At 44.0% G+C, this 23,703-nt stretch overlaps 2 protein-coding genes across 4 annotated transcripts in view; one reads left to right on the top strand and one right to left on the bottom strand.

Moving 5' to 3' along the window:
* Positions 1 to 23,514, top strand: CLNS1A (chloride nucleotide-sensitive channel 1A). Of its 2 annotated transcripts, XM_055134039.1 has the most exons (7): positions 1 to 190; positions 1,642 to 1,778; positions 9,722 to 9,820; positions 10,839 to 10,946; positions 15,638 to 15,811; positions 18,788 to 18,877; positions 22,829 to 23,514. In XM_055134039.1, the coding sequence occupies exons 1-6, from the start codon at positions 66 to 68 to the stop codon at positions 18,853 to 18,855; spliced, it is 711 nt and encodes a 236-aa protein (XP_054990014.1). In that variant the 5' UTR covers positions 1 to 65; the 3' UTR covers positions 18,856 to 18,877; positions 22,829 to 23,514. The 2 variants fall into 2 exon arrangements, with proteins under 2 accessions (XP_054990014.1, XP_054990015.1); XM_055134040.1 differs by lacking the exons at positions 9,722 to 9,820; positions 10,839 to 10,946.
* The window catches only part of AQP11 (aquaporin 11), a 45,039-nt gene continuing 34,117 nt past the window's right edge, over positions 12,782 to 23,703 (bottom strand). The window contains exon 3 of one of the 2 annotated variants that reach the window (XM_055134036.1): positions 12,782 to 13,838. In XM_055134036.1, the coding sequence (XP_054990011.1) occupies positions 13,738 to 13,838 (101 nt within the window). In that variant the 3' untranslated portion in view covers positions 12,782 to 13,737. Of the gene's footprint in view, positions 13,839 to 21,006; positions 21,731 to 23,703 lie in introns of those variants that run through there. The other variant, XM_055134038.1, reaches the window with a different exon arrangement.

The following is a 23,703-nucleotide window of genomic DNA, read 5'->3' as shown; positions in this document are numbered from 1 at the left end:
TCTGCGCGACTTCCGGTCGCGCCGCGAGGCCCGCGCGTGTGCAGGAGCCAGAGAGTCTGGGCGCCATGAACCTCCTCAGGAGCTTCCCGCCCCCCGGGCCGGCGGACGGCGTGCGGCGGCAGCAGGCGGACACGGAGGCCGTGCTGGACGGCCAGGGGCTGGGCACCGGCACGCTCTACATCGCCGAGAGGTGGGCGCGGGCCGCGGCGGGGGCTGGGAACGCTCTGAGCGCGGCCCGAGGGAGGACTGCCCACCTGCGGCCGCGGCCAAGGTTCCCGGGCGGCCCGAGGGAGGACTGCCCACCTGCGGCCGCGGCCAAGGTTCCCGGGCGGCCCGAGGGAGGACTGCCCACCTGCGGCCGCGGCCAAGGTTCCCGGGCGGCCCGAGGGAGGACTGCCCACCTGCGGCCGCGGCCCGGCTCCCGCACCCCACGCCCAGTGCGCCCTCCGCAGCAGGGGCCTTTTCCCGACCTTTCAGAGGTGGCAGCTCAGGATCCAAGTAGTAGTCAGGCACAGAAAGCAGGGGGGTGGCGGGAGGACCCCAGGGAGCCACGCTCCGCATTGAGCCATCTGGCCCATAGAACCTGCAAGAGTCCCTAACCCAGTGAGCGCTGAATCCCACCACACACCGGAAAGGGGTCATGGATGAGGCTCAGTGGTAAATCTCATGCTCTGTATGCATGAGACTCTGGATTCACAAAAGAGAGAGGGGGGGGGAAGGAATAGAGGCATGTGACTTGAGAAAACTTGTATTTCAGAGTTGTTGGAGATATTTTTTTGTTTTGGGACTACACTCAGTTGGTGTTCAGGGCTTGCACAGGTGCTGAGGATTGAACCCAGCTCAATCCAGTGCAAGAGGAGCACTCAGTCTGCTCTAACTACCTCTATTTCTTCACCATTGGGAGTTTTTTTTTTTTTTTTTTTTTTTCTGTGTAACACCCGGCGATGCTCAGGGGTTACTCGTGCCTTGCACTCAGGAATTACTCCTGGCAGTGCTTGGGGGACCATATGGGATACCGGGGATTGAACCCGGCTGCCGAGTGCAAGGCAAATGCCCTCCCTGCTGTGCTGTTACTCCGGCCCCGTTTGGGAATTTTAATTGGAAGAAAACACCAAAGTCTTTTTGTTTTTTTCTTTTTTCAGGATTGGTTTTGAAGGAATTCAGTTCGAGGGACTTAAATAGCTCAGAGGTGTAGAGGGAGTGCTTTGGAGCCCCAGGGTTTTAGTGTTAAGATTCAAGGCACACCCAGCACCAAAAGTGAAGTTGTACAGTGTAACCAATGAGTACTCTTGATGTGACCCACAGTAAAAAAAGAAAAAGAAAAGAAAAAATTAAGTTCCTGCTTTTGGGGTTTTTGTTTTTGCTTTTTGGGTCACACCCAGTGACGCTGGGGGGGGGGTTACTCCTGGCTCTGCACTCAGGAATTACTCCTGGCAGTGCTTGGGGGACCATATGGGGTGCTGGGAATTGAACCCCGGTTGGCTGTGTGCAAGGCAAATGTCCTGTCTGCTGCGCTATTACTCTAGCCCCAAGTTCCTGCTTTTGGATTTCTGTTTTGAGTAGTATTTCTAAGCAATACTCTTGAATTTTGTTTAAATGTTAACATATTTTTTTGAAAATTACTTAAAACTTGTTTTTCAGCCGCTTGTCTTGGTTAGATGGCTCTGGATTAGGGTTCTCATTGGAGTACCCCAACATTAGTTTGCATGCAGTATCCAGGGACCTCAATGCCTATCCAAGAGAGCATTTGTATGTCATGGTGAACACCAAATTTGGAGGTAGGTACAAAATACTCAATCTTGTGTTTAAATTTAAATTTTTTGAAAGGATTCCAGACTAAGAAAATACTCTAGTTCTCTACTTGGACACAGGAGGTGCTCTGCCCCTCTCCCCAAACAGCATACCTGCACTTTGATTTAAAAAGACCTTGGGGAGTCTGGACTGAGACACATACATTCATTTTGAACCTCATTCCTTTCAAAAGGACACACACACACACACACACAAAAAAAAAACTGCCATTGCTACATATCACACACAAATGCCTTCTTTGTCATTTATTAGAGTAGATAATACCCCTCTCCACCCCATTACTTCAAGATGGAAGTAAACTATAGTTTTTTCGGGGGAGGGGGGTTGTTTGGGTTTTGGGCCACACCGGATAATGCTCAGGGCTTACTCTGGGCTTTGCAATCAGGAATCACTCCTCGTGGACTCGGGACCATATGCAGTGCTGGGTTGTCTGCATGTAAGGCAAGTGCCATGCTTGCTGTAATATTGTTTTGACCCCAACTTTATACATTTTTTTTTCTTTTTTTGGGTCACACCTGGCAATGCACAGGGTTCGCTCCTGGCTCATGCACTCAGTAATTACTCCTGGCGGTGCTTGGGGGACCATACGGGACCATATGGGATGCTGGAAATCAAACCCAGGTCAGCCGCGTGCAAGGCAAACGGCCTACCCACTGTGCTATCGCTCCAGCCCCAACTTGATAAATTTCTTACAACTCAAAGTGATTCCGTTACAATGAACTTGTAGTTTTAATAGATCCTCTTGTTTTTTCATTGTTTATTTGGGTGTTTTTGTTTGTTTGTTTTTGTACAACAGAATGGTACTCAGGGCTTACTCCTGGTTCTGTGCTCAGTGATCACTCCTGGCGGAGCTTGGGAGACCATCTGGGGTGTCAGGAATTGAACCTAGGGCGGCAGCATGCATCTAAGTGCACTACTCTTTGACCCTAATTCTCTGTCTTTGAAAATCATTTCTACCTGGCACCCTTAGAAGCTTGGATCTATCTGGTTTGTGCTTCCATGAGTTTAGAACAGAAATAACGGTCTGTGGAAGTGACTGCAACTTAGGTACTTTTTTGTCTCGTTATTCAAGTAGTTCTCCTCAGGCTTTGCCACTGCCTCCTCCCAGAGTGGCTGTCTGCATCTGCGCGACAGTGCTGCAGGGCAGGAGGGAGGAGCCTTATGGCACGGCTGTGCCTGGCAGGGACCAGGGCTGCATAAGACATCCCCTCCCTGCCCAGGGCATCCTCACAGCCTGGTCAGCTTCAGGCATCTCTGTGCCATCGAGAAGCTGTGGCTTATGAGGATCCCCATGATCTGTTGCTGGAGATGATGTCAAAAATCATAAAAATTTAGTGAAAACAAAAAATGAGAGGGTAAGAAAAGATTTTTCTTAAGTGGCTCTATTGAATATCTAATAAAATTAGAAAAATAAGGGGAAAATAAAAGCTATTGACTTTGGGTTGTAGTTAGACTGCTAGAGGAGGAGGTATTGGGTACAAAGTTAACTTTTCATCACTAAGGTTTTAGAAATAGTGGTGTTATATGTTTCATTCAGGGGCCAGAGAAATAGTACACTTCCACCAGGAGAAAATGTTGAGTACTGCCGGTTGTGGCTCCCCAAACAAAACAGACAACCAAATAGCATAGTTATTTATTCATAGAAATGAAAAAGCCTTAAGGCACACTAAGTCAGTCACTTATGCTGCTGTGAAACGTTCATAGATGTTTGAGCATTGGCAGTGGGTTAAGGTAGTCACACACGTCAGTGCTCAGGGCTGACTTCTAGCTCTGCACTGAGGGATCACTTTATTTTATTTTATTTGTTGAATCACCATGAGATACAGTTACAAAGCTTTCATGTTTGAGATTCAGCCATACAATGATCGAACACCCCACCAGAGCAAATTTTCCACCACCAGTGTCACCAGTATATTCCCCTCTCCCATCCCTGCGTTTACAGCAGACAATTTCCCCAGTTCTCTCTATTTTGGGTATTACATTTTGCTCGAATTTTCCCACCACCATTCAAGCCTGCCTGCCTGCCAGGGGCAGACGCTAGATCTTTTTTTTTTTTTTTTTTTTTTTTTGCCTTTTGGGTCACACCCGGCAATGCACAGGGGTTACTTCTGGCTCTGCACTCAGGAATCACCCCTGGCAGTGCTCAGAGGACCATATGGGATGCTAGGAATTGAACCCGGGTCGGCCATGTGCAAGGCAAACACCCTACCCTCTCCAGCCCCAAGACACTAGGTCATTTATTGTCCATTGCTCCTTTTGAATATCATGAGAGGCTGCAAAACCGGCCATGCACTTCTGAAATTCTAAGACTGTAAATGGTTGGGTTCCAGAGACATCTCTGTAGGGAGCTAATTCATTTTGGGATTCAGTTGGGAGTTTCTGGACCTGGGCTATTGGTGCACCAAGATGGTGCCCGGAAATGGGTTGTTGGGCATGACATCCAGCATCAAGAGCGGGCAGGGAGCCCAGGAGGGACTGCCTGATCCACTGCCACCATGCGGCGTTGAGACTTAGTTCTGGAACCCGCATACCCAGGCCTTTCTTGTGTAAACACTTGGTCACGGGATTCCATCTGGAGTAGGTGGGGAGACTGCACTTGCTCCATCTGGGGTGCCCCAGTGAAATCAGCTCGGTATAGGGCCCAGAGGAATCTCGGGCGCTGCGGTGCCTCCTGGACTCGCTGCTGTGTCTGCGGGATCACTTCTAGCTTGGGGGACATATGGGATGCCAGGGATTGAACCTGGCTCCACCACGTGCAAGATAAGCCATACTATCATTCTGGACTGAGAGGGTGAATATGTTTTTGAATAAAGCTAGTGTAAGAAAAAAGAATGAGTGAGACTGTCACACTTGGTGGGCATGTAATTCTCATTGAGCCTTAGTTTCATCCAGAATTAGGGGATCATAGTAGTTTTCCGTTCTTTTTGTGGGGTCAAGACTGGGGGCTTGGGAGGGAATTCTCCACACCCAGCTTTGCTCAGTTCTTAACTCCTGTCTCTGCTTAGGAATCACTTCTGGTGGGGCTTATAGAACCATATATGGTGCCACACATAGAACCTGGGTCAGCTGCATGCAAGACAAGAGCCCCACCCACTGTACTAGCACTCTAGCTCCAGTATTTAACAAATTGTAGGCTGAACGTTTGAAAAATCTTGGCAAGGTTATTAAAAATGCAACTGCCTAGAGTCCAAATCTAGAAAAGGATTCAGTAGGTTTGGGTATTTCAAGCATTTGCCCTATATCAGTGTTTTCTTGAAAGTGATGAGATTCTGGTGAATTATTTCTTACCGAAACCGTTTTATAGAAAGAAGAATCTTCCTGGGTCATATTTATTTTAGCAGTTCTCAGTTCTATGTGTTTGGAATCTACTTTTGTCGTAAGTTGCATACACATGGTTGGATATATTTCCCCAGCATTTGTTTTCTGATTCTCCAGCTCCACTTTTTTTTTTTTTTTTTGCTTTTTGGGTCACACCCGGCGATGCACAGGGGTTACTCCTGGCTCTGCACTCAGGAATTACCCCTGGCGGTGCTCAGGGGACCATATGGGATGCTGGGATTCGAACCCGGGTTGGCCACATGAAAGGCAAACGCCCTACCCACTGTGCTATCGCTCCAGCCCCCTCCACCTATTTTTGTCTTCTCGTTGGCTTGTTCTGTGAACTTAAGCTTAATATTGACTGCATTAGATTATTTTAATTATTCTAAAAATCTCAAGGATATTTAAAGAGATCAAATATAAATTTAGAACCAAAAAATGCAGTATACATTGTCTGTTTAATGATTCTTTAGCTGGTGGTGATTTTTCTTTTCTCTTTTTTTTTTTAAGGCCTCAATCAGTCTTGTTTGAGGTCTACTCCACCATACCCTTTGAGCAATCTCCCTGACCCCTCATTCTTAGAATGACAGATTAACATTTTTAAAGATTTTAGCAAGTACTGTGAAATTGCCTTCTAGAAAGCATAAAGCTTGTACTTTTTTGTTGCGCATGTATGTGCTCTCTAGGGATCAAATCCTGGACTTCATACACAGGAAGCATGTGTTGTTGTTGTTGGGTTTTGGGGTTTGTTTTTTTGGCGGGGGTGGGGGGGCTTTTTGCATCACACCCGGTGATGCACAGGGGTTACTCCTGGCTTTACATTCAAGATTACTCCTGGGCAGTGCTCAAGGCGACCATATGGGATGCTTGTAATTGAACCTGGTTCGGGCACGTTCAAGACAAACTCCCTACCCGCTGAACTATCGCTGCAGTGCACAGGAAGCATGTGTTCTGATCCTCAATTCCGTCCTGGAGGGCCAGAGTGATAGTACAATATGTAGGACAAACATTCAATCCCCAGAATCTCATATGGTTCCCCGAGAATCTCATATGTTCTCATATGGTCTACACTACTCGGAAGTATAGAGCCAGGATAACCCCTGAGCACTGTAGGTTGTGGCCCCAAAACAAAAAGTAAACTACATCCTGACTGCCAGTTAACACAGTAGGTGTAAAAGTTCTCTTTCCAGCTAGGGATATAGCTGAAAGAATTGAGTGCTGCTGCCTGGACTGACCAGCATCAAAGCATGTCCTTCCCCTTAACTTTATTCCTATGGAGAATTCATTTTAAAAAATTTTTTTCTTTAATGTAGCACATTGCTAAATAAAGTTCAATATGTATTTTTTAGACTATTAGTTTTAAAGTTTTGCCCGGGAGGAGGGAAAGTCTTGAGTTACTTTGTCGACCAGTTTTGTTTTCATTATACAAGAATACAAGGTTGGGAAGCACAGAATAATAAAAATAATTTGTGCTAATTAGTTTGGGGGCCACATCTGACAGTGCTCAGGGATCATTCCTGCTGGGCTCAAGGACATTATGGGGTGCCAGGGATCAAACCAGCATTGACAAGGCAAGTGCCTTTTTGTTGTGGTGGTTTTTTTTGTTTGTTTTGTTTTTGTTTTTGCTTTTTGGGTCGCACCTGGTGATGCACAGGGGTTACACCTGCCTGTGCACTCAGGAACCACCCCTGGCGGTGCTCAGGGGACCATATGGGATGCTGGGATTCAAACCCGGGTTGGCTGCATGCAAGGCAAACGCCCTACCCATAAGTTCCAGCAGTTCCTAACTGTAAGCTTTTAAAGAAATAAAGCAACCTAATTTGTTGGAATTCTTATATAATCCTATTTCATTCCCTGTTTTCATTCTTCGGAATTAAACATTATGCTGAGATAGCCTCCTCCTGATTGGCATTTTAGATTTTTATTTACTTAAAATTTTAATGTGTTTTTAATTTTTTGGTTTGTGGGCCACACCTGGTGATGCTCAGGTTTTACTCTTGGCAGTATCTGGGGGACCAAAATGGTGCCGGGTATCAAACCTGGGTCTGGTGCATGCAAGGGAAATGCTTTACTATCACTCCAGCTTCAAAGATTTCTTAAAAATCTTTTTCTCCTTTACGTGATTTACATAGTTGTTGGTGATGCATTTGTTATAGGCGCTCAGTGTCGGCACGAATCCCACCCCAGTGTGAACTTCATTCAAGTTCCACCATCCCCCAAGCCTGCCCCTTAGTGGCTCAAAAATAATTTATTTTAAATTGCTTGCTACAACTAAATGGCTAGTGGAATTATAAAAATACTTTAGTAAAAGAAAATTTGTGGAAATTATTGTATCTCACCATGGGACATTAAGTCCTTACTAAGGACTTTATTAAGCTGTTGGTAGTTGAACCTTCTGTTAATATTTTTGTTGGTTGAGCTTAGTTGGCTTCCTATTTAATTCAGTTGGGGGAATGGATGTCCTTGAATTTTTGCACCTAGTTGATCTATTAAGATTTAGTCATGATTATGAACCAACCAAACATGATGGCTGCTTAGTGCCTATATTGCAAACCGAAACACCCAAAAGGAGAGACAGAGTAATATTCTGTCACAGAGGCAGGGGGAGGAAAAGGGTGGGGGTGGCGGGAGGGACACTGGGAACATTTGTGGTGAAGAAAGGGCACTTGGGGGAGGAATGGGTACTCGAACAATGTTTGATTGAAACGCAGCACTGTAGCACTGTCGTCCCGTTGTTCATTGATTCCCTCAAGTGGGCACCAGTAACATCTCCATTGTGAGACTTGTTAACTGTTTTTGGCATATCGAATCTGCCATGGGTAGCTTGCCAGGCTCTGCTGTGCAGGCAGGATACTCTCGGTAGCTTGCCAGTCTCTCCAAGAGGGACGAACCCGGGTCAGCTGTGTGCAAGGCAAATGCCCTATCCACTGTGCTATCGCTCCAGTCCTTTGATTGAAACATAATCATGAAAGTTTATAAGTCTCTAACTTGTAAGTCTTTTTTTTATTTATTATTTTTTATTTTTTTAATGAATCACCATGGGATACAGTTACAGACTTAAAAATTTTCATGATTATGTTGACTGAAACATAATCCTGGAAAAATTGTAAGTCTGTAACTGTATCCCATGGTGGTTCACTAAAATAAAAAAAAAAAAGATTTAGTCGTGAGTCTATAAAACTGAGCTGATAGATGGTCCAACCACCCCAAGATTCTTTTAAGAATTGCATATACCGGGGCTGGAGTGATAGCACAGCGGGTAGGGCGTTTGCCTTGCACGCGGCCGACCCAGGTTCGAATTCCAGCATCCCATATGGTCCCCTGAGCACCGCCAGGGGTAATTCCTGAGTGCAGAGCCAGGAGTGACCCCTGTGCATCGCCGAGTGTGACCCAAAAAGAAAAAAAAAAATTGCATATACCTAAACATGTATGTAAATTCTAGTAAAAGGGGTTTTTACATTCTGCTGCTAGCCTTTTCATTCACTTACATTTCGAAGTGCATTATGATAATCACAGGTTTTTTATGTTCTGCTGTCTATAAGACAATGTGATTAGGTTAATTGTACATAGATTTTCTTTTTGTTGTTTCTGTTTTGGGGTCACACTTGGAGATGCTTACTCCTGGTTCTGCACTCAAGAATTACTCCTGGTGGGCTGGAGTGATAGCACGGTGGGTAGGGCATTTGCCTTGCACGCGGCCAACCCGGATTCGATTCCCAGCATCCCATCTGGTCCCCCGAGCACCGCCAGAAGTAATTCCTGAGTGCATCGCCGGGTATGACCAAAAACCAACAAAACAAAACAAAACAAAACAAAAGAATTACTCCTGGTGGTACTCAGGGAACCTTATGGAATGCAGAAGATTGAGCCTGGGTTGGCTGTGTGCCAAGCAAGCATCCTACCTGCTGAAATAGCTCCAGCGCAGATTTTCTTTTTTTTTTTGCGTGGGTGGGGGGTTCATTGTCAATACTTACTTGTTTCTGTTGGTAAATATGATTCCGTGTACAAGTTTCTTTCTGTACAAAATACTTAACTCATGGGAAATACATGTATACAGCTTTAAAATTATTTTTTGGTTTTGGCCCAGACCTGACAATGCTCAGGATTACTCCTGGCTATGCATTCAGGAATCACACTTGGCAAAGTTCAGGGCACTATATGGAGTGCTGAGGATTAAACCTTGTGTTCAACCATGTGTAAGGCAAGCACCGTACCATCTGTATTATTATTACGGCTCTACATTTTCATCTTGTTGACCACTGAAGGCAGTTTTTGTTCTTTTTTTTTTTTTTTGTCTGTCTGTTTCTCGGGGTTGGCTAACTCTTTGTGGTCTTGATTTTCTCACTTGTAAATAGTTGATGACATTCACATCAGTTGTAGACAAATGGCAGCTAAACCATTGTAGAGTTCACTGAGATTCAGATTCTTCACCTAGACTCTGGGCTTACAGCTTGAGAAGGTACAGTGTGACTAGACCAGGCACTAGATTCTGTTTGAGTGTTCAGTAACCAGCTGGCCCTGGTGTCCTTTAGCAATCTCTGTTTAAAAAAAATAAAAGCATTAACTGAAAAATGTTTTTACTCTATTCTAGAAGAAGTAAAAGAATCTGTTTCTGATGAAGAAGAGGAAAATAGTGATGATGATGATCCTATTGCAGAATTTAGATTTGTGCCTAGTGATAAATCAGCTTGTAAGTTTCTCACATAATCGATTCTATGTGGGGAGAGGGAAATATTGGGGATTTAATGCAAGTTCTCATACATGCAAAGCATGTACTCAACCACTGAGTTACATCCTTAGAGTAAATGTAATCTTTGGATTCTATATTGTATTTGTACCAAGCATCTCTCCCTGCCACATCCCCCAACCTGACCCCCCCTCAACATGCTTAACTTTATTGTTCTAGTCTTTTGCTTCCCCCACCCCCCATCATTTTAGATTATGCAGTACTACTGTGCTATTCATATGAAAGATTGTGAATGTAGGGAGAGTATAGACGTTGTTACTTGGTTGTTTTGGTGAATGTAGAAATCTGTTTATTTTATATGGACTTGATGCTATTTACTGAATAATACTAGATAAAGGCAAATGAGTTCTGGCAGTTCCTAAGTAGGTAATGGAGATTGCTGGAAGGAAAGTTGTCTGTCAGCTGAAACAGGTTTTACTTATGTCAGAACCCTTTTTTTATTTTGGGGCCTCGCCTTGCAGTTGGGGAAGTGCTCAGGGAACCGTGCAGTGCTGGGGACTGAACCCAGGGTTCCTAAACCAGCACATGCACTCTTTGCAGAAGAAGTCTCAATAATTGACAACAAACAGGATTTTTTTTTTTCTTTCTGGGTCACACCTGGCATTGCACAGGGGTTACTCCTGGCTGTGCACTCAGGAATTACTCCTTGCGGTGCTCAGGACCATATGGGATGCTGGGAATCTAACCTTGGTCAGCCCCGTGCAAGGCAAACGCCCTACCCGCTGTGCTATCGCTCCAGCCCCAAAACAAACAGGATTATTTTTGTGATCTGTTTATTTCCATGAAGCATTTTCTAGATTGACACTACTTGGAACTTAACAGGTTCTGTAACAGCTTTCTAGCCAGTGTTTATTTGCTTTGATAGTTTTGTTTGTTAAATTTGTATTGTTCGTGGACATTAAATTTATATTGTGCATGTAATGAAAAAAATTTTTTTCATTAGTTTAATTTTTTTGTTTAGTGGAGGCCATGTTCACTGCAATGTGTGAGTGCCAGGCTCTGCATCCAGATCCTGAGGATGAAGATTCAGATGATTATGATGGAGAAGAATATGATGTGGAAGCACATGGTTAGTGAAGTAGAGTCGGGCGGGGGCGTCACAAACTTGACTGCTCATGGCTGACTCTTCACTCTGCACACAGGGATCACTCCTGGAGTTATCCAGGGGACTATAGAGAGTGTTGGGAATTGAACCCGATCAGCCACTTGGCAAGGCAAAATGCCTTACCCACTGTACTATCTCTCTGGGCTCTAAAGTAGATTTTCTGAGTATATGTATTTGTGTTTCATTTTTTAAATTTTATTTGTACTAGGGGTAGGGGCTTCTTGTTTCTTTATCTTTACCAAGTATCCATGTAAAAGTAAAAGGCACAGCTTACATCTGATCCAAATTAATAAATTTCTAGGTTTTCCAGATTTGAGGGTAAAAAGTTATCGGGGGCAGAAATAAGCAATATAAATGAAAAGAAAGTTGTAGCTCTAGAAACATACCTTATCCCAATTGAGGAAATTGAAATAGTAATCAAAAGTCTTATCCAAAATAATCCCAGGCCCAGATGGATTTGCTAGTGAGTTCTTTTAAACCTTTAAGAGGACCTATGACCAGTAGGAAATTGAAGAAACAGAAATACTTCCTAGTAGAGAGAAAGAAGGAGAGGGAGGGAAGGAGAAGAGAGAGAGAGAGAAAGAAGAGGGGGGGGCAGAGAGAGAGAGGAGAGAGGGGATTGGAGGGAGGGAGAGAGAGAACTTAAGGCCAGTATCCCTTATGAACACAGATGCCACCATGACCAAGGGGGATTCATCCCAGGGATGCAAAGGTGGTTTAATTGACCTTCAAGTTAATTAATATAATATACCATATCAATAAAAGAAAAATTCTAGGATCATTTCAGTAGACACAGAGAAAGCATTTAGCAAGATCCAGTGCCCATTCATGATAAAAAACTCTGAAAAAAATGGGAATTGAAAGAACTTACCTTAACATGGTGCCGTTTACCACAAGTCCACGACATACATACACAAAGAAATAGAAGCACATCCCCTACTCATTTATTTTGAGGACTAATATCATCAGAGTGGCAGTACTCCCCAAAATATTGTATAGACTCACTGCAGTCCCTATTAGGATACCCATGAAATGTTTCAAAGAAATAAATTAACAGTCATGAAATTCATATGGAACAATAAACGCCCCAGATAGCTAACTCAGTCTGTGGGGAAAAGAACGTAGGAGGCACTACTTTCCCCTTTATATACAAACTGTACTATAAAGTGGTACAGTAATCAAAGCAAGCGTGGTAGTGGAATAAAGACAGACCCTCAGATCAGTGAAATAGACTGAATACCCTGAGATCCTCAAACATATAGTCAGTTAATATTTAATAAAGGAGCAAAAAGCTAAAGCTTAGCATTGAAAGCTTCTTGAACAAGTGGTGCTGGGGAAAACTGGTCAGCTACATCCAAAAAACTGAACTCAGACCTGTGAACACCATGCACCATAGAAGCTAAAGGTATCTTCAAGGATGAAACACCACTGACCAAGCAAGTAGAAGCAAAGAAACAAATGGGACTATATTTAAGCTTTTGTACGTGAAAGGATATGATAATTAAAATACAAAGATGGCCCACAGAATGGGAGAAACTTTACCCAACACTCATCTGATACGAGGTATATTGATCCAAGATGTACAAGGTAGAACTTTTTTTTTTTTTTTAAATTTTATTGAATCACCATGTGGAGGGTTACATAGTTCTCAGGATTATGTCAGTTATACAATACTCAAACACCCTTCCCTTCACCAGTGCCCATATTCCATCACCAACCACCCCAGTATACCTGCCGCCCCCTCCCACCTCCCCAGTCCCCACCCTTGTAAGTGATAAGTTTCACTTCGTTTACGCTTTATCTCGATTATATTCCATGTTTCAACACATAACTCACTATTGTTGCTGGGGTTTCCCCCCAGAAAGAAAAAGACAGTCCTATTGCCAAGGAGGCATTTGATAGTTCTCCATTGCTAAGAATATAGAGATATTAAGTCCCGCTGTTTGTTACATAACTTTTCTTTTTTCCCCCCCTTGCCCCGCGCCACCGAGTTCACGCCTGTTTAGTAATCGCCATGCTGCCTGACAAAGGGAAAAAAACCGAAAAAGATGGTTATTTCCCGTCATCAGCCGGCGTGGGGCTCTGGCTTAGTTGATAGTCTAGTAGAGTGTCTGCAAGCAGTTTCTGGAACCAAAGGTATTGCGCTGGTATCGGCTCCGGCTCGAGATTCCACCAGCATCCCACTGTTCCATGTACATAATTTTTCCCCTTATATCCCATTCCCACGCCACCAGGTCTGTTTGCTTAATGGACATCACACTATGGTTGATGCCACGCCGCGTTTCTTCCCAATAAATAAGGATATTTCTTCTCAGCCGGCGTGGGGATATGGCTTAGTTCAGTCTAGAGAGATGGCTACCACTTTGATTGCCTTCAGTATTTCAGCAAAAGACTTACTATTCTTGTTAGGATCTCCCACAAAAGTCCAACCCGTTAAAAAGGAACCATTACATATTGCTGATGCTTAGATGACATTAGGTCGCGCGGCCGCGCGGTTTTGGGTTTCTGTATAAAGTCCAGGGAAAGTACAACCAGAGATAACATCACTACAAACTTTTACCCTTTTATGGTGCTCATAAGATGGAGAAACCTAAAGAGAGCTGGCTCGGCGTCTCCATTTTGCGCTCAGAAAGCCGTGGACCCTGTGCTGTGCTCAGGAGGAAGGGGTTGAGAGAGAGGTTAAAAGAATTGGGGAATGCCCGGTTTCCACTGTCGCAGCCTGCCGTGGGGTCTCTGTTCCCGTGCCGGAATTAGTTCAGTGGGCTGCTTGGAGTCCAAGGGCGCTCTTTTGGGCTCTTCCATCATGCTCGATCCGCAGCAGCGCCAAAAGGGACGCATACGTGGGCCAAGGTAGAACTTTATAAGAGACAAACATCCAACCCATGAAATGAAGAGATGAATCCAATCCAATCCAAGAGATGAACAAAAACTTCCTCAAAGAAGAAATACAGATAACTAAAAGACAAATACTCACAAGACAAATACATCACTAGTCTCTAGGGTGATGCAAATCAAAAAAAACAGTGAGATCTCATGCCACAGACTGACACAAATCAAAAAGAGCAAAAACAGTCATTGCTTGCATCACGCAGTGAGAAACGGGCTCTCATTCACTGGAAACAACCCATGTGTCCAGGAATAGATGGCTGGATAAGCTATGGTACAATGGAATATTACTTACTCAGCCATAAAAAAGATAAATTCATGAGGTATGCCGCTATATGGAGGAACATGGAGCCTATCGTGTTGAGTGACGTTCTCCAGAGGTCAGCTGAATGACACAGAATGAACTCATATATGTGAGATATAATTCACACACATAATGGATGATAACAAGTACCCAAAGACAATGAAAAGAACATGGAACTGACTTTCAGTAGGAAACATGTCACCTGAGGAGACTGGGGGATAGGACAGGGAAATTTGACCAGGAAGAAGAAGTGGTGTGGAAAGGTGGTATATAGTGAGGTATGAGACTATCAGCGGCAGGACTGTAATCTACAGTCTAGAAACATATTTTAAAAAGTGCCCCTTGTGAGATGCAGACTGGTGGGGAAATGGGGGCAGGGAGGGAAATGTGAGGAAAGTGGGCACTGGTGAAGTCAATTTTAGGAGGTATACTGAAAACCCAGTCATGAATAACTTTCTAATCACATGTGACTAAAACTTTTTTAAAAAATGTAAAAGTAAGTTGTAACCAGGAAGACAGGTTCTCAGGAGTACTTCAATCAGTGTCTCCAGAGAATAGACTTTTCCCTTCACTTCTTGGAGCCTGCATCATCGCCCATCTTCAGTATGATCCCTCAAGCAGCTCACAAACTCTGTGCTTTCCTTCTTCAAGAACTGTATTTTGTTTATTTTACATTGTGTGGCTTCCTCAGTGTGTCCACTATTACTCTGGCCCCTAGGATTTCTGATTCTTAAAAAACGAATACATTGTATTTTAATAGGGGGAAAATTTGTGCTCATCAGTAAAGTTAACCATTTAGGAGTAATTTAGGGCTCCCCGACTTCAGGAACACACACCACCTTTTTTAGTTCCCTGGACATTTAATTTTTTGGGATTTGCTGTTTACTTTTTTTTTTTTTTTTTTTTTTTTTTTGCGTCACACCCGGCGATGCATAGGGGTTACTCCTGGTTCTACACTGAGGAATTACTCCTGGCGGTGCTCAGGAGACCATATGGGATGCTGGGATTCGAACCCGGGTCGGCCGCGTGCAAGGCAAACGCCCTACCCGCTGTGCTATCGCTCCAGCCCCCTACTGTTTACTTTTCACCCTAAAGGATAATGACATTTTCTTTGCATTTTTGTTCATCACGTGGCCTGAATTTATGTGTCTGTATGTTGAAAAGTATTTTCCAGGGGGACTGGAGTGATAGACAGCAGGTAGGTCATTTGCCTTGCATGCAACCACCCAGGTTTGGTCCCCAAACCTGGACCAACTCCCCTTTTGTCCCCAGCTCCCTGCCAGAAATGATCCCTGAGTGCAGAGTCAGGAGTAAGAACTGATACGGCTCTAAAACCAACAAACAGCCTAAAAGTATTTTCCAGGAAGACCATTTTATTTTATCTTAGCTTCAGTAAAAAAAATCATTGCCTATTAACTTTCTTCTATCTGTTTTATGATAGATTAAAAGTTCTTTATTTGTTTAGAACAAGGCCAGGGGGACATCCCTACATTTTATACCTATGAAGAAGGATTGTCCCACCTAACAGCGGAAGGCCAAGCCACCCTGGAGCGGTTAGAAGGGATGCTTTCCCAGGCCACGAGTAGCCAGTACAACATGGCTGGCGTACGGACAGAAGATTCCTTACGGGATTATGAAGGTGAGTGTCAGTCCTCCAGCATGCACAAGCAGGTGGGGCTTTAGAGTCAAGGAAGCTGTAGATCCCTAAAGGGTCGTATATGTTTTGGAAACACAAGGAAAATCTCAAAATTAGCTGTAGTGTAGGTAGCAAATGTAGAGTTACATACATTAGGACTTAAATTAGTTACATACTAATGTACATACATCAGGAATTGTTACATAACTGTGTGTGTGTGAAGCAGGTTTTTTATTGTTTACCCTGAGAGTACAAGCCTTGTAAAGAACAGGAAAATAAATTCCTTTCTCCATACCATAGTCAGTCCAGCAGAGAAGCTGTGGAGCTGTGCTCTTAATCCTCCTTGGGCTTCAGACTTCACTATCTAGCACATACTGCAGGGCTTTGTTTACTTGATCTGCTCTGAACTCGTTAAAAGAGATTTACTTTCCTTGACCGAAGGCCTAGCAAGCTCACAGCTTGGGCTGTACATCGGATTGAAGTGGGCAGGTCGGAGTTGGCCTGTACAGTTCTGTACAGCGTTTCTCGATGAAGTTCCTGACGCCCTGGCTGCTGGGCGAGTGTTGACAAAGTGGATGCGAATCTCACACAAAGCAAGGTGACCCTGTCACTAGCTTCAGCCGCCACCATCACCACCAGCTCCTAACCTCCTTCAGCTTCCTTCCTCCTTTAAGACCTCCTTTTTAAAATTAAAAGGATGATTTATCTAAGTAAATTATACTTAGATATGAAGGGAGAGAAAGTGGAATACACGTTCAAGGGAGAGGATGGACTTAAAAGCCAAATCTTTACATAGTTTCTTTTTAAAATTTTGTTCCAAGCTACAATACATTGTGTTTTATTTCAGAATGTAATTTGAGGGGTGAGAGTAGGGGTGCCTACTCACACCCTGCAGTGCTCAGGGGCCTTACGCAGTCCAGGGGATTGAACACAGGCCTACACATGCAAGGCGACACCTTCTTTGCAGTGCCATTTCCCTGACCTCTGCTCCCTGTTTCACAGTGATGGTGTGACATGGGCTTTAGGGTGAGGTAACTTAAATGATGCCAAGTGCTCTAGCAGACTGCTAGCTTCAAGAATTTAAAATGTTATTTAAAAACAAATTTGGGGGGCTGGAGAGATAGCACAGCGGGTAGGGCGTTTGCCTTGCACGCGGCCGACCCGGGTTCAAATCCCAGCATCCCATATGGTCCCCTGAGCACGGCCAGGGGTGATTCTTGAGTGCAGAGCCAGGAGTAACCCCTGTGCATCGCCAGGTGTGACCCAAAAAGCAAAAAAAAAAAAAAAAAATAAAAAAAATAAAAAAAATAAAAACAAATTTGGCCATGCTGGGGGTCAAAGCCAGGGTTTTGCATAATAAGGTATTTGTTCTACCACTGAACTCTGCTTTTTTGTGGGAGGGACTTCGGGGGACCTGCATGAGACTCTCCAAAACAGGTGGGTCAGTGCTTGGACCTGAGGATGTGGTGTTGTTCAAGCCCTGCCTTATTGGGGACTCTCAGGCTCAGAGGCCCTGGGGTGCTGGTGGTAAAAGCCATACAGGTACATCCAAGAATGGAGTCCTGCCCTGTGCTTCCTCCTTCGTGTTGTCCCCAGGGTTATATCTGCCCCCACCTTTTTCCCCTTTTCAGTGCTGGGTGTTGAAGGTAGTTGCATAGATTGGAAATTATTATGTAACTTTCAATTCCCTTGAGCTATATCCCCTGGACTGTCCTCCCTGACTTTTACCCCTGACCATTGCTGGTCTCATGCATGCAGGGCATGTTGTTCTTTACTGTGTCGTTCCCCCCCCCCACACACACACACACTTGCCCCTTTTGTGGGAACTTTTCTTTTCCCTCCCCTTTTTTGTTGCTGTAATGTCTCAGTGTCACAGATTGTTTGTATTGTTGGCTAAAGGTTGCTGGAGACCAGATGTTCTTTACCCCTGGACTCCAAGTGTGGGTAGTACTGGCCATTGTACTCACAAGCCCTCCACCTTCCCATGTTCTGCTTCAACCTCACCACTGTTTTAGATTGGCATTTCTCCTTAATTACAGAATCTTTGTAAGGGTGCTTTAGTTTGGGGGGGGGGGTGTTGGACCATTCCTAGCAGTGCTTGGTAGACCTTGGGTTGGAACCTGGTGTGTGAAGCCTCCACTCAGCTTCTGAATCATCTCGCTATCCTAGTAAGTACCCTTCAAGGGCACATAGCTTCAAAGACAAAAATGTTGGGGCAGAAAGGTAGTCCAAAGGACAGAGATTAAGGTTCTGGCCTTGCATATCTCTGGCCCTATTTGGATCTCTGACACCATATATGGTCCCCAAGTATCTTGCTGGGTGATTGCTCACCAAATCAACCCCCCCACCCCCCCCACACACACACAAAGAAAGCAAAGAAAAAGGATATTTACACAAAACACTGAATACCTAGTGACAACTAAACAGTTGCTATAGCAATGAAACATCAGTGTTGAGGTTCAGAATTTACGAAAATAATGTTAAAAGTATGGACTAGAGGGGCTGGAGCGATAACATAGCGGTCAGGGTGTTTGCCTTGCACGTGGCTGACCTGGGTTCGAGTCCCAGCATCCCATATGGTCCCCTGAGCACCTCCAGGAGTAATTCCTGAGTGCATGAGCCAGGTTACAGAAGTAACCTCTGTGCATCACCAGGTGTAACCCAAAAAGAAAAAAAGTATGGACTGGAGGTCAATAGAGATAGTACAGTGGGGAAGGCACTTTTTTAGCATATGGCTGACCCAGGTTTGATTGCAGGCATTCCGTATAACCCCCAGAGTCCCCTCAGCCACCTGAAATTCACTAATGGCATTTTCTATTATGCTTTTTGCTATGTTAATTTTCCAAAAAGAAATGAGTCTTTTACCCAGCATAGAGCAACTGTCTTCCTCTGGTGAAAATGGAAGTGGAATCTTCTCTCAGAAGTGCTCAGGGCATTTGCTCAGCTTCTTTGTTTTTGTTTTTTTGTTTTTTTTTTCAGATGGGATGGAGGTAGATGCTGCTCCTGTTGTTGCTGGACAATTTGAAGATGCAGATGTTGACCACTGAGAGTGACTGTTGGTGCTTTGAAGTGAGTCTTTTTGTTTTCTTCTTTCCATAAGCATCAGTGGAAGTCATTTTAATTTTTACAGTTAAGAGGAACTCTTACTAGCAGTTTAGAGAAAGATGTTAGTTACTGGGCTGAGGAGATGCTCGGACATATGCTTTGCATGCAGGAGCCCAGGATTTGATCCCTGGCAGCAAATGGTCCCCCAAGCTTTGCCATACATGACTCAAAAACCAACACCAAGGGCCTACCAGGGGGGTGGCTCAGCTAGCTAGAGTACATGCTTTGCATGTAGGAGGCCTGGTTCCATCCCCATAATACTGCAGATGAGTTGCAGCTGAGCAACGCCAGATGTGGCCAGTTGTCATGTTTCTGTTTCTGATTTTTTTGTCTTTAAGAAATCAAGGTGGTTGACCTTGTACTAGAGTTACTGCTGGCTTATGCACTCAGGAATGACTCCTGGTGGTGCTTAGAGGACCATATGGGATCCTGGGAATTGAACCCAGGTTGGCTGCATAAAAAAAAAAAGAAGAAGAAAGAAAGAAATCAAGGTGGGGACTGGAGCAGTAGTACAGCAGGTAGGGTGTTTGTCTTGCATGCGGCCGACCCGGGTTAGATTCCTGGCATCCCATATGGTCTCCTGAGCATCTCCAGGACTGTCCCAAAAAACAAATGAACGAAAAAAAGAATTCAATGTATATAAGGGGGCTCAGTTAATATTTATAGAACATTTTAGAGGTCAAGTCTTGTATCAGAGACTGGAAATAGGTTAAAGAGCGGACATAGGATCTTCAGTGGATTGGGGAGAGTGCCCCTAGAGCCTCAGCACCTCTTAGAGTGGGAGAGTTGGCTTCCTTAGCCGTGTCACAAGCTGCTGTGTTTCTCCTTGCCATGTTTGAAATCTTAACACATTCATCAGAAAACAAAGCATGGATTGATATGAGTCACTGCTTTTCAATTTACTTAGGAAATTAAAGTAATCCTAATTGAGCTTAATCTTTTTGTTTACTGAGTTGATGTTGCTAAATTCTAACAACAATGTTCAGGTATTAGTTTCAGATGTTGATATTACTTTCTGGGGAATCTTTGGGGTTTTTTGTTTTTTTTTTTAACATTGGTATGAAATTCTTTTTTTTTTTAATTTATTTTTATTTTTTAATTAGTCACAGAGGGTACAGTTACAGATTCACACATTTTTGTGCTTGTTTTTCCCTCATGCAATGTTTAAGAGCCCATCCCTCCACCAGTGTGCATTCTCCACCACCAGTGAACCCAGTATCCCTCCCACCCACCCCAGTTCCATCCCCCCCACCCCACCCAGCCTTTGTAGCGGGGCATTCCAATTTGATATCTCTCTTTCCTTTTGGGTGTTGTGGTTCCAAATAGGGGTATTGAGTGGTCATTCTGTTTAGTCTCTAGTCTACTTTCTTTTTTTTTTTTTTTTTTTTGCTTTTTTGGGTCACACCTGGCGATGCACAGGGGTTACTCCTGGCTCTGCACTCAGGAATTACCCCTGGCCATGCTCAGGGGACCATATGGGATGCTGGGATTCGAACCCGGGTCGGCAGCATGCAAGGCAAACGCCCTACCCGCTGTGCTATCTCTCCAGCCCCTCTAGTCTACTTTCAACACGCATCTCCCTTCCGGCACAGGCTCTCCAATCACATCTTTGGATACCAACTAAATCATCTTTTCATCTTTTTGTTTTACAAACATCTTGCCTGCTGTGCTATTGTTTCAGCCCCTTGAACTTAATCTTGGTTTCTTTTTATCCTCTTGGAAATAGTGGAGCAGCAATGTCCTACCTATTGTACTATCATTCCAGTCATAAATCTTTCCTTATTTCTCACATTCTTTTTTTTTTTTCATCTATATGAACTTTTTTTAAAAAAAAAATTTTTATTAACTCACCATGTGGAAAGTTACAAAGTTCTCAGGTTTATATGTCAGTTATACAATATTCAAACACCCATCCCTTCACCAGTGCCCATATTCCACCACCAGAAACCCCAGTATACCCCCCGCCCCCACCCCCTACCCCCTACTGTATAACTAATGAATTTCACTTCATTTTTTCTTTACCTTGATTACATTCCATAATTCAACACAAAACTCACTATAGTTGACATAACTCTCTCTCTCTCTCTTTTTTTTTTTCTTTTTCCTTTTCCCTTTTTTTTTTCTTTTTCCCCCTCATCCCCCTTCCTGCGCCTCATAGTATGGTGTACGCCACGCCGCGTCGGCCAGCGTGGGGCTTTTGCTTAGTTCACAGTCCAGAGGTGGCTGCTACATTAAAAACCTTCAATATTTTCAACAAAAACTTACTGTTATTATTTGGAGTTTCCCCCCCAAGTCAGACCTGTTCAAATGGAACCGATTCACATTGCTGACAATTATAAATGTTAAGTCGCTTTCTGTGCAGGAAGACAGGGTGGGGAGGAAAAAAAATCCACCCCCGGTAGCACCGAGTTGTAGCCCAGTTTGGTGTCCCAGTGCATCGCTCTCGGGTGTTGCGCTGGATGCCCCGAATGTGTTACATCTTTGGAATCAAAGTCTTTAGGCGCAGAGGGTCCGATTCGCACTCAGCGGCTCCGGGTTTATCTGGATTTCTCACATTCTTTTCATATTTTTATAACTTGCAATTGTTGTTCAGTGATAACTTAAATAGTAACTATTACTGAAAATGAAAAAGATGTTTTTGGTTTTTTGCTTCTCTTTGGCACTGTATCTGATTGTGCATGGCAGCTGGTCCTCACTCTGTGGCCCGGGATTGCTCCTCATCATGTTGGGGCAGGAGGAGATTTATGTGATCAGGCTCCTACCTGGCTCTCTTGACTTCGAAGCACACTGTCCAGGCTGTTGAGTATCTCCGTCTCCCTGGAAAACATTTTTTTGTCTTTTGGCCTTCTCATGTTTCCTTTTGAAAAAGATTGCTGCAGAGACCTTGGCTTCGTATTACTAAGGATTATGAGAAATTCATTTGATGTGTCACTTAAGGATTATATAGTTGAGATGTTCCTAGCAAGAAACTTCAGGGTCCTTTGTAATGTAATATTGTGAAATAACTACAAAATAATCACAGCCTTTTTAATGAACTAATACATATTCACTTTTTGGGGTGTGGTAGGTGATATAACCCAGATAATTGTTCATAAAGTCTGTACAGATTCTTCATCTGGACAATTAACCTGGTTTTCAAACAATGTATACAAATTTTTATTCACTTAAAATTCTCTCGGTGGGGTGTAGCTGGCAGAGAATGTACAGCAGGTACACTTGCTTTGCATGGGAGACCATCATCTCCCACGGTCTCCCAAACCTTTCAGGTGTGATCTTTTAGCATCAAGCCAAAAGTAATCCCTGGGCACTGTTGTGTGTAGCCCCCAAAGAACAAAAAGTAAATAAAATTCTCTTCGTGGTCTGCATGTACAAGGGTGAAGGCACTTGTTTTGCTCAAAGCCTACTTGGGCTTGGTTCCTAGCACTTCATGTGGAACCACTGCCCCCCCCCCCCACACACACACACACATACACACCCCACCCTCCCATTCTGCATGTCACATTGTCTGGAGTGATAACTGAAGCACTGCTTGGTGTCGTCCAAGGGTCCCCCTAGCTTGAGGCACCACTCAATGCTGAGGACCAGGGTCCCTGCATAAAAGTGTGGGCTCCTGCTCGTTGCCTGTCTCATGAGCCTGCGTTTGCCTTTATAGGAGTGAATGGTTAGAGTGTGCAGCTGTTAGGAATTTCAGAATAATGGAACATAGACCTCTTAATGCCTGGGATGGGCCAAGGGGAAGGCACATGAACACAGTTCTTTCATGTTCTGGCAGTGTCTTTAGACAGGGCAGATAATTTTTCTTAGTCCTTGTTTCACATCAATGAAATGGGTGATAATGAACTGATTGTACTATCATAAAGACTGATTATAACCATTCTTAGAGTAACCATGGTCTATTTACCTCTTGTTTTCCAGATTCTGCTCATAACTGTGGGAGAACTTGGTGCCTCTTCTGCTGTGCCATGGCTAGTGATGAAAGTTTTTCTGCCTCAAGTGTTCTCCTAAACGAGTTATTTTTTGAGACAGATTATGCCAAGACAACATCTTGTCATTAGCAGAAGAAACTATAGCCTTTATTAACAAAGGTGAATTAACTTAATCAAGTGGTTATTTGTAGTTTATTATTTACCCAGAGCATTCTGTATATAGGTGCCCTCTGAGTTGACCTGTAATCTCTGCCTCCACAATAACTCATTTTCTGAAACGTAGTAGACTTAAAGGTCAAAGTACAGGAGTTGGGGTGTAGATAGATTGGAAGGCAAAGGGAATGAATCTAATACACACTTCCTTAAGGCATAAAGAGTCCCTTCACCTTTGACCCAGGGGGAGGTTTCCCCAGCAGCCCTTCTCCTCCTTCATGGGAATGGCTCACTGACTAGCTTGCCTGGGGAACTCATCTGCACACCTCTAGCTGGACTGTGGGTGTCACCTGGCCATACATCCCTCCACTGACACCAGGTTTGCCTAGGCTGGACTCTTGGGCAGGTCTCAGGTTTTTAATTGTGAATAAAACAGTGAGGCAGGTGAAGTCCTCCAAGTACGTGAGGTGATACCTATTCAGTGTTTGTAAGAATTTAACGAATAAATCTAGGTTTTCTGTATTATTGTATTCTCATTCTTTCCTAAAGCCATTTATAACATGTTTTTAGGAATCAGAGAGATAGCACAGCTGGTAGGGTGCTTGCTTTATACCAGACTGACCTACTGTATTCAATCCCCAACATTCTATATAGTCCCCCAAGCATCACCAGGGGTAATTTCTGAGCACAGAGCCAGGAGTAAGCACTGAG

Source organism: Sorex araneus, chromosome 1 (genome assembly GCF_027595985.1).
Source record: "Sorex araneus isolate mSorAra2 chromosome 1, mSorAra2.pri, whole genome shotgun sequence".
Classification (NCBI taxonomy): domain Eukaryota; kingdom Metazoa; phylum Chordata; class Mammalia; order Eulipotyphla; family Soricidae; genus Sorex; species Sorex araneus.
Note: the sequence above shows the minus strand (reverse complement) of the source record. Positions and strands in the feature narration are given on the sequence as shown.

Excerpts from the sequence above, each read along its gene's own strand:
- CLNS1A (XM_055134039.1), top strand. The coding sequence starts at position 66 with ATGAACCTCCTCAGGAGCTTCCCGCCCCCCGGGCCGGCGGACGGCGTG. Across the intron at positions 191-1,641 it reads ACGCTCTACATCGCCGAGAG|CCGCTTGTCTTGGTTAGATG; the intron begins GTGGGCGCGGGC and ends CTTGTTTTTCAG. Across the intron at positions 9,821-10,838 it reads GCCTAGTGATAAATCAGCTT|TGGAGGCCATGTTCACTGCA; the intron begins GTAAGTTTCTCA and ends TTTTTTGTTTAG.